Source organism: Protobothrops mucrosquamatus, unplaced genomic scaffold (genome assembly GCF_001527695.2).
Source record: "Protobothrops mucrosquamatus isolate PMUCROS unplaced genomic scaffold, P.Mucros_1.0 scaffold2428, whole genome shotgun sequence".
In the NCBI taxonomy this organism is placed as follows: Eukaryota; Metazoa; Chordata; class Lepidosauria; order Squamata; family Viperidae; genus Protobothrops; species Protobothrops mucrosquamatus.
In genome coordinates this window covers 69,181-82,713 of record NW_015388500.1, presented here as the reverse complement: position 1 = coordinate 82,713, position 13,533 = coordinate 69,181, and the positions used below count along the sequence as shown (strand labels likewise).

The following is a 13,533-nucleotide window of genomic DNA, read 5'->3' as shown; positions in this document are numbered from 1 at the left end:
TTCCTCTTCCTTTTTTCCTCCCCTACTTTGCAACGGTTTTCATTTTTGTTTTCATTTTATCTTTTGATAAACTAATAAAAAACTGAATTATAAAGAGCTGTATGGTGGTAGTAGATCTAGAAATGGAAGCTGATAATCGTTATGTTTCAAGTATGGAGACATGCAGATATCAAAACTCTGCTAAGAGGTTGCAGAGACATTATGGACTAAAGCAGGGGTCCCCAGCCCTCAGTCCGTAGACCGGCACCGCTCCACGGCATCACAGAAACAGGTCCACGCAAACAAGCATCCACGGGATGCAGGTAGCACGCAAAACCACGCCCCTTCCGGTCCATGGAAAATCCTCTCTCCACGGAAGGGGTCCCTGGTGCCCCAAAGATTGGGGTCCACTGGACTAAAGTCAATCAGCAATAAATTCCAAGTGGTTGTGAGATTGTTTTAGTCCAGGGGTCTTCAAACTTGTCCCTTTTATAATTTGTGGACTTCAACTCCCAGAATTCCTCAGCCAGCGTGCCTGGCTGAGGAATTCTGGGAGTTGAAGTCCACAAGTCATAAAAGGGCCAAGTTTGAAGACCCCTGATTTTAGTCAGTGATGTTGGATACGCTAGGGCTCATACTTTCTAGCTCAATCCTTCTTGCATTAACTATATTGGTTTATTTATTAAAAAAAATTATATGGCTGCCCCACTTGGAGTGACTCCGAGCAGCTTACAGAAGCACCCTTTCTGAATCCATTGTAACTCTAAACCAGGGGCAGGCAACCTTGGCTCTTTTATGACTCATGGACTTCAACTCCCAGAATTCTTGAGCCAGCCATGCTGAGGGGAAAGGGAGAGGTTTCCATGCTGAGCCATGCTGGCTCAGGAATTCTGGGAGTTGAAGTCCACGAGTCATAAAAGAGCCAAGGTTGCCTACCCCTGCTCTAAATGACCGGCCTATAAATCAAGGACTACACTCTCTCCATTCTTCCTTTCACTTCAAACTGATGTGTCTTTGCATAATAAATAGAAGTTGCAGAAAACTTTTGCTGGGCTGTAAAGTCAGACCCACCTAGTCACAGTAACCAGGTCCAAGAGTTCAGACTACCTCTTTCGTTAACCTTAATTGCTAGTTTGGTATAGATCCTCTGAGAATGTGGCGGTTGCCCAGTTGGCTCTCACAGTTTACAACAAACCACAAAACCTATCCCACATTTTGAAAACACAGGTTGTCATTGTGGTATTGTAAAACCTCTCGAGTCCATCAGCTGATTCGGTGAGGAATTCCACTGCAGCTCCAAGTTTGTTCCACGGTCTTTTTTATATGTTTGCCTTGTGACAAAAAAACTCCCCAAAACTTAGGGCTTAGCTGGAAGTTGGCACAATGCGATCTTCTTGATCATTTAACTATCACATGATCTTCAGCGAGATCTTTGACTTGCGTAACCTGGTGAGATAGGTAGCAAACCAGTCTAATAAATGAATAAACGAGTCTGTTTTAGGTTAGCAAGAAAAAGAACTAAAATAATGATGCATGCTTACAACGTCTTACCTTGTAAGACCCCAACAATCCGTAGGGGTTCAGCAGCGAATAATAATAGTACAGGTAGTCCTCGATTTACAGCCATTCGTTTAGTGACGGTTTGAAGATACAACGGCACTGAAAAAAAGTGACTTACGACGGCTTTTCATCCTTACAACCGTTGCGGCATCCCCCTGATCACGTGCTCGGCAACTGGCATGTACTTATGATGGTTGCAGTATCCTGGTGTCCTGTGATCCCCTTTTGCGACCTTCTGACAATGGGGAAGCTGGATTCACTTAACAACAGTGTTACTAGCTTAAGAACTGCAGTGATTCACTTCAACAGCTGTCGCAAAACAAATAGTAAAATGGAGCAAAACTCGCTTAACAACTGTTCCACTGAGCAGTCCTCACGTCAAGGACTACCAGCATAAAGTGGACACTGCAACGGTCAACTTTTTTTTAGCGCCGTTGTCACTTTGAACGCTCACTGAATGATGGGTTGTTAAGTCCAGGACTATCTGTACATGGTGGAAAAGGAGGGAATATCTTTTGATTGACAGGAGATTGATCACTACCCAAGTCATAAAAGGGCCAAGTTTGAAGACCCCTGATCTTAAGTGTGAGAACTGGACATAAGCCACTTTTTTTCAGCGCCCTTGTAAATTTGAATGATCGCTATACAAGCGGTTGTAAGTCAAGAACAGTTTTTGCACTCCAGTCGAACACTGGGAAAGTTCACGCACACATTTTAACAACTTTGCCCAATTTGTGCACTACCACAAACCACACACTTTGCCCGCTGTTGGAAAGCACGTCATTGGACGCTACTTCTGCCAGTACACACAGAGAGAGAGAAAAAAAAAAGGGTCAGGTAGGAAGAAAAAGAATCGTTTTGCAGAGAAATCTGATTCTGCTTGTATGTATTTTTCTGCCTCTTTATTTTCCCTTCTTAAATTATCTTTCCAAGAATGCTTGCTTGGTCTGCCCCGCTGCCTCCTCCTTTGGTGTGGCTGCGAACGTGACACATTTTTAGGAATAGAACTGCAAAGAGTGGGATTTTCTAAATGAAGGCAATGAGGTCACTCGGGACCAGGAAACACACACACAGAATTCTCGTAGGTGTGTCACGAGTAAGAAGGCTTGGAAAGCTTGGCGGGAGGGAGAGGGGGGGCCGTTGCGGCCTGTTTGCATTTTATATAATCGCTGCTCTGTTCCAGTTATGTAAGCGAAAGGCTTTTTGGGCGAAGAAAAGACCCATTTTAAAAACTGCCTCTTGCAGCTTGGAGGCAGCAGTGGGAAAACCAATGACCAGAGAATCATCAAGGCGGGAAGGATTTGAAATTCAAACATAGGTTAAGGAAATGAACTGCCTGGAGGAAATGGGCTAACGGCGCTTAGCCGGAACTTCGTGCAAAAAAAATTTAAATTAAATTAAATTAAATTAGATCCGATATGGGTGCTTAAGGAGGCGCATAACAGCAGCTGCAGAATCAGATTTCTCTGCAAAACGATTCTTTTTCTTCCTACCTGACCCATTTTTTTCTCTCTCTCTCTCTGTGTACTGGCAGAAGTAGCGTCCAATGACGTGCTTTCCAACAGCGGGCAAAGTGTGTGGTTTGTAGTAGTGCACAAATTGGGCAAAGTTGTTAAAACCTGTGCGTGAACTTTCCCAGCTTTCGAGTGGAGTGCAAAAACTGTTCTGGACTTACAACCGCTTGTATAGCGATCATTCAAATTTACAAGGGCGCTGAAAAAAAGTGGCTTATGTCCAGTTCTCACACTTAAGACCAGAGATCTTCAAACCTGGCCCTTTTATGACTTGTGGACTTCAACTCCCAGAATTCCTCAGCCAGGCACGCTGGCTCAGGAATTCTGGGAGTTGAAGTCCACAAGTCATAAAGGGGCCAAGTTTGAAGACCCCTGGTCTGGATCCATGCCTGCAGTTTCATCAAAATGGCCGACTGAGGAATTCTGGGAGTTGAAGTCCACAAGTCATAAAAGGGCCAAGTTTGAAAACCCCTGGTCTGGATCCAAGCCTGCAGTTTCTTCAAAATGGCCGACTGAGGAATTCTGGGAGTTGAAGTCCACAAGTCATAAAAGGGCCAAGTTTGAAGACCCCCTGCTTAAGACCATTGCAGTAGCCTCGTGGTCATGTGATCCAAATTCAGATGCTTGGAAACTGACATGTACTTATGACGGTTGCACTATCCCTGGTTGTATGATACCATTTGAAAGCTTCCCAATGGGCTCCCAACAAGCAAAATCAATGGGAGAATCCAGATTTGCTTAATGATCGCATGCTTCTCCTTAACACTGCAGTGATTCACTTAACAACTGTGACAAGAAAGGTCGTAAAATGGGGCAAAACCTACCTAACAACTGTCTTGCTTGGCAGGAGAAATTTGGGCCTCAATGTGGTCCTCGACGTACGACTACAATTGAGCTCAACATTTCTGTTGCTAAGTGAGACATTTGCTAAGTGAGTTTTGTCTCCTTTTTACGACCTTTCTGGCCACTGATGTTAAGTGAATCACTGCAGTTGATAAGTTAGTAACCTGGTTGTGTTAAGTGAATCCGGCTTCCCCATTGACTTTGCTGGTCAGAAGGTCGCAAAAAAGTGGATTACATGACCCCAGGATGTCTCACTTAACAACAGAAATTTTAGGCTCCATTGTGGTCGTATGTTGAGGACTATCTGTATTGAAGGTCTTTGATGTTTTCTGAGTCTGGTTTTCTTGCAGATGTATCAGTGCTGATGTGTGATCAGTGAGCCCTGATGATATTACCTAGTTTTGAGTAATGAAACGTCTAATAATAATAATAATAAAGTTGGAAGGGACCTTGGAGGTCATCTAGTCCAACCCCCTGCTCAGGCAGGAAACCCTATACCATTTCAGACAAATGGCTGTCCAGTCTCTTCTTAAAAACTCCCAGTGTCTGCAGGAAAACAGCCAAGTTCAGAGAACCTCAAGGATCCTTCATTTCAATTCTGGGCTACAAATATTCTCCTTTATGGATGACATTTTCCCCCCTCTTCCTTTTTCTCAGGATTCCTACAGGAAGCAAGTGGTCATTGATGGCGAAACCTGCCTCTTGGATATTCTGGACACAGCTGGTCAGGAAGAATACAGTGCAATGCGCGACCAGTACATGAGAACGGGCGAGGGTTTTTTGTGTGTATTTGCCATAAACAACACCAAATCGTTTGAAGATATTCATCATTACAGGTAAGCTTTATTCGACGAATGGATTATATTTGGTACCTCTCTGGCTCTGCAGGAAAAATGTAGAATAACAGAGTTGGAAGGGACCTTGGAGGTCATCTAGTCCAACCCCCTGCTCAGGCAGGAAACCCTATACCAGTTATGGCGAACCTTTTAGAGACCGAGTGCCCAAACTGCAACCCAAAACCCATTTATGCATCGTCGGGTGCCGGCTGGGTGTGGCCCATTGGGTGGGTGTGGCCCATTGGGTGGGCGTGGCCCATTGGGTGGGTGCGGCTGCAGTGGTAACGGCAGACTGGGTGGGACTAAAAAGTTCAATCAATCAATTCCAACTTTGCAAGATCTTTTTTTTTCCCCCGCAAGAAGTTGAAATTGACTGTTTGATTGAACCTTTTTTTTTTTTTTGTACACGGCGACGGAGGCCTAAAGCGAAAAGGTTTTATAAAACCCAGCTGAAGGCCTAGGACTGGGGCAACAGCACGCGTGCCCACAGAGAGGGCTCTGAGTGCCACCTCTGGCACCCGTGCCATAGGTTCGCCACCACTGCCCTATACCATTTCAGACAAATGGCTGTCCAATCTCTTCTTGAAAACCTCCAGTGATGAAGCACCCACAACTTCCAGAGGCAAGCCCTTCCACTGATTTATTGTTCTCACTGTCAGGAAATTTTTCCTTAATTCTAGACTCTGTCTGATAAGCTTCCATCCATACTTTCTGTCCTGCCTTCAGAAGGAGATGATGGGAGTTGGAGTGACTTTCGCTAGAGACTAGTTTTTGCAGGTAGCACAGGGATAGGCAACCTTGGCTCTTTTATGACTGGTGGACTTCAACTCCCAGAATTCCTGAGCCAGCATGGCTCAGCATGGAAACCTCTCCCTTTCCCCTCAGCATGGCTGGCTCAGGAATTCTGGGAGTTGAAGTCCACCAGTCATAAAAGAGCCAAGGTTGACTACCCCTGAGCTATCTCAGGGGTAGTCAATGAAATAGACCCTCCCCATCTTGAGATGGGGAGGGGAGAGAATGACTGGACCCCTTTAGGCTGTCAGCAGGAAATGCCTTTTTTTTTCTTTAATGTTTCCCCTTTTTAACTGTCCTCCATACTTTGCATCCAAGATCAAAATGTAGTGCATCAGGAATAGAAGTTCCTGATGGCATTTTTCTACTTGAAGGGAAAAGGGTTCCCCCCCCCCCCCACTTTTTAATTTACGATGTCTTCCAAAGCGGCATTCCCAATCTTTGTTCTGAAGAGGTACAATCCATTTTGTGGGCTCGAAACATGGCTAATTTGGAACATACACGTAATCCTCGACTTATGAGCACATTTGGGGGCCTAGATCTCTGTCGCTAAGCGAGGCAGTTGTTAAGTGAGTTTTTCCCCCATTTCATGCCCCTTTTCTTGCCAGGATTGTTGTTAAGTGAAGCTGGCTTCCTCCGTTGACCTTGCTTGTCAGAAAATCGTGAAAGGGGATCACGGGACCCTGGGACACAGGAACCGTCATAAATCTGAGCCCGTCCATATTTTGATCACGTGACCATGGGGGGGATGCTGCAAAAGTCGTAAGGGTGATAAATAGTCATAAGCCGCTTTTTCAGTGCCTTTGTAACTTCAAACAGTCGCTAAATGAACTGTTTCAAGTTGAGTGTCAACGCTGCAAATACTGTATATTCTTGCTTTGACAATATGCAGAACTGTCTGGTATTTTTATAGTTAAATCAGGCAACAGTGAAAGGGGAGGAGAATAAGGAAAGCCTGGAAAAAGAAACTGGAAGTAAATCACATCTTCCAAGTTAATTGGAAGATGTGAACCATGACCCCGAAATAGGGGTGGGAAAAATGCCTGGAATGTATGTGCAACGGAAAAGAATCTCAGATCTAAGCATTTCCACCATGCCGTACTGACATCTCTGTAACCTTAATAAATGCTTTTAGGATAAAAATATGTCCTTTTAAGTGTTTCGTTAATCAGACACATGACATTGAGGACTACTTGTAAAGGCCCCAACTCCCCCACCCACCCACCCACCCACCCACCCAGGAAGCATTTTGAGTTCTCTGTGGGATCTACGTGAAGCTTTGGGACTTCAAGATAAATTTCTCAGCTTCCACCAAGTCAAATCGTTCTGACTTACCCCACAACAATAACCCTGATACGTTCCCAGGCCTCTAATTTTCCTTGGACTCAAAGTATATAATTGGGGAGCGACATGAACAGGCTGATGAAAGAACGACAATTATGTTGCCTTCTCATTATCTCTCTGAATGGATTTCCATAGCTCATGAATCCCTGAGAATTCTCAGTTCTAGAGTCCGGATAAAAATAACCTAAAAGGTGTTTTTTGACAGGACACTTAAAGAGGGGTGAATAGCAATCGCATAAGCCATTCTCTAAGGCTTGGTAATGTTCCCCAGTACACAAACCACAAATATATCTCGTTTCTAGACTCAACTTTCCTAAGTATTTAAAGCAGTTGCTTGGCTAGAAATATTATATAGGGCAGGGGTCCCCAATCCCCGAGCCGAGCCAGTTGCAAGCATCTGAATGTTCATTATAGTGACCATGGGGATGCTGCAACGGTCGTAAGTGTGAAAAACAGTCATATGCCACCTTTTTTTCAGTGCCGTTGTAACTTTGAACAGTCACTAAATAAACTGCTGTAAGTTGATGACTACCTGTACTATAGCTACAGTCTATAGCAGGGGTAGGCAACCTCGGCTCTTTTATGACTCGTGGACTTCAACTGCCAGAATTCCTGAGTCAGCCATGCTGAGGGGAAAGGGAGAGGTTTCCAAGCTGAGCCATGCTGGCTCAGGAATTCTGGCAGTTGAAGTCCACGAGTCATAAAAGAGCCGAGGTTGCCTACCCCTGGTCTATAGATTAATGAGCATACACATTAGACCAAGGGTAGGCAACCTCGGCTCTTTTATGACTCGTGGACTTCAACTCCCAGAATTCCTGAGCTAGCATGGCTCAGCATGGAAACCTCTCCCTTTCCCCTCAGTATGGCTGGCTCAGGAATTCTGGGAGTTGAAGTCCACGAGTCATAAAAGAGCCAAAGTTGCCTACCCCTGCATTAGACAGAACTTAGTAATCACTATATTTTGTCACCTGTGAGAATTAGGTCACTAATTCTGTGTTCCTAATTGTAAACCGTCACTAAGTGAACTGTCGTAAGTCGAGGACTCCGTGATGGCACAGAGGGGGGAAAAAACTGCCTTAGTGTCTTCCGTTTTATTTTATTTTATATTTTATTTTATTTTATTATTTTATTTTATTATTTTATTTTATTATTTTATTTTATTTTATTTTATTTTATTTTATTTTATTTTATTATTTTATTTTATTTTATTTTATTTTATTTTATTTTATTTTATTTTATTTTATTTTATTTTATTATTTTATTTATTATTTATCTTTCTAAAAAAAAAACCCCACTACTTTTCTCCTTCGTTTCCTTCTATAGTTTTTCCCATCACTGTAAAACAACAACAACAACAACAAAAAACCACATAAGAGAGACTTTTATTTCTTCCTTCTTTTTCTTTCCTTTGTTTTTTCCCCCAGGGAGCAGATCAAACGAGTCAAGGACTCCGAAGACGTACCCATGGTGCTAGTTGGGAACAAATGTGATTTGCCTTCCAGGACTGTAGACACGAAGCAGGCTCAGGATTTAGCAAGAAGTTACGGGATCCCGTTCATCGAAACCTCTGCTAAAACACGACAGGTAAATGTCCAGATTGGCTGCGACGGTCTTTTCCAGGTGGGAAGGCAGAATTCCTAATAGCCAGGGAAGACTTTGTCTCAGGTAGTTCAAAGCACTTTTTACCTTTGGATACTCAAAGGTAAGTCAATCAATGTTTGTGTTAGCTGACTTTGAGAACCTGTTTATGAGATCCTTGGTACTCTCTGAGCTTGGTTGTTTTCTTGCAGATGTTTCGCTACCCAACTAGATAACGGTATCAGTGTGTGCATCATCAATCACTCTTACCTAGTTTGAGTAATCAAGTGTCTGCAAGAAAACAAGCAAGCTCAGAGAGCACTGAGGTCAACCCTGAGCTACAAAGAGTCTCCTTTATTGAGAATCTGTTTGCATATTCCCCAAATCTCTGAATGGGGGTCATTTATTTGCTGAGCCCTACATGACAAGTAATCCTCAATTTATAACCACAATTGGAACCAAAACCTCTTGTTAAACAATGTGGTCGTTAAGCGAATCGTGCCCAATTTTACCACCTTTTTCCCCATGGACATTAAGTGAATCACATAGTTCTTAAGTAAATCCAACCTTCTCCATTGACTTTGCGTGTGGGAAGGAACCGACAGCCCATTTAATTTATGTCAGTGTTGTGACTTATGTTCATCAAAGCAATAGGACAGGATTTCCCAATTCCCTTGGCAATCTCCAAGTATATGGATGTCAACTCCCAGAATTCCAGAGCCACCAGCATAGCCATTGCTGAGAATTCTGGGAGTTGAAGTCCACTTACCTTCAATCTACCAAGGTTGGGAAACATTGCACTACCAGAATGAACGGCCATTATCTCACCATCCCCAATTATGCTAGTTATTTGGAAACCATGGAGGCAGAAACATGAAAGAGGTGACTGTTTCCTAGCTGGTGGTATAATTGAATTATCTTCTTTGTAAACTCTGAGATTACCTGTCCTTCACACAGGAATCTTTAATTTCTTCTACTGCAGGGATGAACAACTATGGCCCCTTTATATCCTGTGGACTTCAACTCCCAGAATTCCTAAGCTAGCCATACTGGCTCAGTGTGGCTAGCTCAGGAATTCTGGGAGTTGAAGTCCACAGGTCATAAAAGGCCATAATTGTTCGCCCCTGTATTATTGGGAGTTGAAGAAAAATCATCTAAGCACATTCAACCATAGAGTATTGGGTCGGCATTCAAGATTTGCCGTGTATTCTGTCTGACTATTGATTTGGACAGTGTCTGAGTCAATATGACAGCTTTTGTTAAAAATTCAAGAACAAGGGTTTAGCCTAATACAGGGGTAGGCAACCTTGGCTCTTTTATGACTCGTGGACTTCAACTCCCAGAATTCCTGAGCCAGCCATGCTGAGAGGAAAGGGAGAGATTTCCATGCTGAGCCATGCTGGCTCAGGAATTCTGGGAGTTGAAGTCCACGAGTCATAAAAGAGCCAAGGTTGCCTACCCCTGGTTTAGCCTAATATATCAGAATTCTTCCTAAGAGCTTCATAAAGTTGTCCAAACTGGACAACCGTGCCAAAATCAGGCCTGAATATGTGTATTTATTATCTTGATTTTTGTAAGGATGTTTTTGAGTTTTTATTATTATCCCGATAGTTCTTTCATCATGGTGGCGAGACTTGCTTTATTAAAATTTTGCTTGCTCTAAATGGGTACCGTGATTTGGTATTAGAATTATCCTGGTGTGATCTAAGTTTGATTTCTTTTATTTCCCACTGTCTGTCATCCTGTAAGATATTTAAATTTCTTCAGGCCTTTTAAAGAGCTATGCCAAATGTCTATGGAGATTCTCAGTCCTCCAGGTCATGGTTATCCCAAAGATGCTCTTTCATGAGGCAACTGGACTTTCTTGTTTTTCTTTGAAGACGTTTCGCTTCTCATCCAAGAAGCTTCTTCAGCTCTGACTGGATGGTGGGGAATGGAAGAATTTATATACTCCTTGCAGACAGCTGGTCATTTGCATTTTTTTAGAGAGTCATTGAGACCACCTGGAGATTTATCTGTGTCATCAGGGTCACCTGAGTGGTGCAAATGAGTGTGGAGCCTTCATGGAACTGCTGAAAGGACAGTGTTGTACACTGGAGATACAGTAGATGATTGTCTCCTTTCCCTTCTGTTGAGAGAGAGATGTTCCATTTTGACGTAGATGGCCTCTTTTAGCCCTCTTTCAAACCAGCGATCCTCTCTGTCCAAAATGTGAACTTTGCTGTCTTCGAAAAAGTGGCCTTTGTCTTTTAAATGCAGATGGACTGCTGACTCTTGTCCTGATGGGTTTGTTCTCCTATGTTGTGCCATGCGTTTATGAAGTCCACATTTTGGACAGAGAGGACTGCTGGTTTGAAAGAGGGGTCAAAGAGGCCATCTATGTCAAAATTGAACAGCCCTCCCTCAACAGAGGGGGAGGGATACAACATCATCTATCTCCAGTCTACAACACAGTCCTGTCAACAGTTCCAAGAAGGCTCCACACCCATTTGCACCACTCAGGTGATCTTGAAAACACAGATAAACCTCCAGGTGACCTCAACAACTCTCTAAAAAAAGACAAATGACCAGCTGTCTGCAAGGAGTATAAATCCTTCTGTTCCCCACCATCTAGTCAGAGTTGAAGAAGCTTCTTGGATGAGAAGCAAAACATCTTCAAAGAAAAAAAAGAAAGTCCAGTTGCCTCCTGAAAAAACATCTTTGGGATAAACATCTTTGGGATACTATCTAAAAGCAAGATTGCTAACGCTATTCATGATTCATGAATAGAATCATCCCACAATGCACAACTTAGTACCTTTGCAGTTAAACATCTACGCACTAATACAGTTAGTCCCCAATTTATGACTGGTCATTTAGCAACCGTTAAAAGTTCTGAAGGACCTACCAAAGAGGTATTTATCACCTGGATCTGAAGTTCTGTCAGTTGCATCCCACATGATCCCACGATCCCACTTTGGACATTCAGCATCCGGGCCCCATTTACTGTCGTTTGCAATGTCCCCCAGTCACGTGACATGTTTTACAATGGTTTTTGCTGAAAGCCAGCATGGACTTCTGGTTTTCATCAAAAAATGTGTCCAGTTTTCAACTGAGATAAATAATAATAATAATAACAACAACAAAAAAACAAAACAAAACAACAATGTGTAACAGTGATACCCATTGTCATCGGGGCACTGGGAACTATGTCCAAAAACTTTGCAAAATACATCAAGAAACTGCAGCTTCCTGCAATAACTCCAGCAATGTTACAAAAAACTGCGCTACTCGGAACATTTTATATTTTAAGGAGGTACCTGGTTGACACCTAGGATGGCTGGTAGCAACCTGTGTCAACCATCAGCGCCAGCCAATTTGAATGTTTAGTTGACTGAGGTTCATGTCTAATGAATAAAAGATAATAATAACAACAACAACAATAAAGTTGGAAGGGACCTAGGAGGTCATCTAGTCCAACCCCCTGCTCAGGCAGGGAACCCTATACCATTTCAGACAAATGGCTGTCCAGATATTTTAGGCACCAGCATTAACCACCTTTAAGGCTACTTCAGTCATCCCTTATAATGTGGGTTGAACAATTCTAATTCAAAACATCCTGAGAATAAAGTTCCTCATTTCAAGTTTGAAACCATCATTTCAGGTTCAAAGCAGGTTGACTTAACTGTTTCTGAAGTGTTTTAGGCTTAAAACATGTCTCTGTTGAGCTTAAAACATAGAGCATAATTGAGCTGGATTCTCATATTTTAGTACTAATAAAGGAGAATATTTGTAGCTCAGGGTTGACATGAGGGGGCCTTGGTGCTCTCTGAGCTGGCTTGGTTTCTTGCAGACGTTTCATTTCCCAACTGGAAAATTTTAGACTGGAAAATTAACATGGTTTGAGAGACTCAGTTGACCCAAGTGCCTGTTGGATCTATGGATTCCCAGTTGAACGTTTGCCCTATGGAGTCCATGGTGCTCTCTGAGGTTAGTTGATTTTTTGCAAACGTTTTATTACCCAACTTGGTAACATCAACAGTGCTAGATGCTCATGTTACCTAGTTTGATAAATAAACATCTGCAAGAAAACAACCAAACTCAGAGAACAGGAAGGACTCCACAGTTCAACCCTGAGCTGCAAATATTTTCTTCTATTAGTTTACCCTGTGTTTATCTAGAACAGGGATCTTCAAACTTGGCCCTTTTATGACTTGTGGATTCAACTCCCAGAATTCCTGAGCCAGCCATGCTGAGGGGAAAGGGAGAGGTTTCCAAGCTGAGCCATGCTGGCTCAGGAATTCTGGGAGTTGAAGTCCACGAGTCATAAAAGAGCCACGGTTGTCTACCCTTGCCCTATACCATTTCAGGCAAATGATTTAGATTAGATTAGATAACCTTTATTGTCATTTTTTCCTGTGGGCTCAACAGCACACATTAAAAATGAAATTTAGTTGCTTGCTCTCAAAGTGTACACATAGTTAACACACATTTAAAACATATTATATACAACCTATGTATAGACCTACACCCTCTCTTCTTAAAACTTTCCAGTGTTGAAGCATTCACAACTTCTAGAGGCAAGTAGTTCCACTGATTAATTGTTCTAACTGTCAGGAAATTTCTCCTTAGTTCTTATTTTGAACTCATTCTTATTTTGAAAGATTTAACTTGTTATTGTCAGGTGCGAAAGACCAGTTCCTTGCGTGAAGGTTTTGTTTAACGTATTTATTGCACAAGAATCTCCTCAACTAACGATCAGCACTTGATTAAGGTTAGATGAAAGTCCACAGCAGTCAAAAAGAGTTGGGACCTAGGGCATTTGTGACTACATAGCGATTCTAGGCTGATCCCTCTTTTCACTCTGCCCCCTGCCTCTGCTAGTCCTTCTCCTGCAGTTGTGGAGTGTATTGGAGTGGGGTCCTTTCTGGAAAATAGTTTCCAAAGGGGTAGGTACCAAAAGTGAAAACAAGAAACAATCATTGTGCTTTTCCATGCAATTTATGGCAGGATTTGGCTTTTGGGGGTGGGTGGGTTAAGATTAAGGCATCATGGAGGAAAGGTGGGATCCTTACGGATTCATGGACCTTTGGAGAGCTGTTGCTGCA

General features: G+C 42.7%; 1 protein-coding gene across 4 annotated transcripts in view; it reads left to right on the top strand.

The window, feature by feature from the left end:
- Positions 1–13,533, top strand: part of KRAS (KRAS proto-oncogene, GTPase) — a 33,805-nt gene that overhangs the window by 9,692 nt on the left and 10,580 nt on the right. For all 4 annotated transcript variants that reach the window (XM_015824957.1, XM_015824955.1, XM_015824958.1 and 1 more), the window contains exons 3-4: positions 4,554–4,732; positions 8,293–8,452. In XM_015824957.1, coding sequence (XP_015680443.1) covers positions 4,554–4,732; positions 8,293–8,452 — 339 coding nt within the window. The remainder of the gene's footprint in view (positions 1–4,553; positions 4,733–8,292; positions 8,453–13,533) is intronic.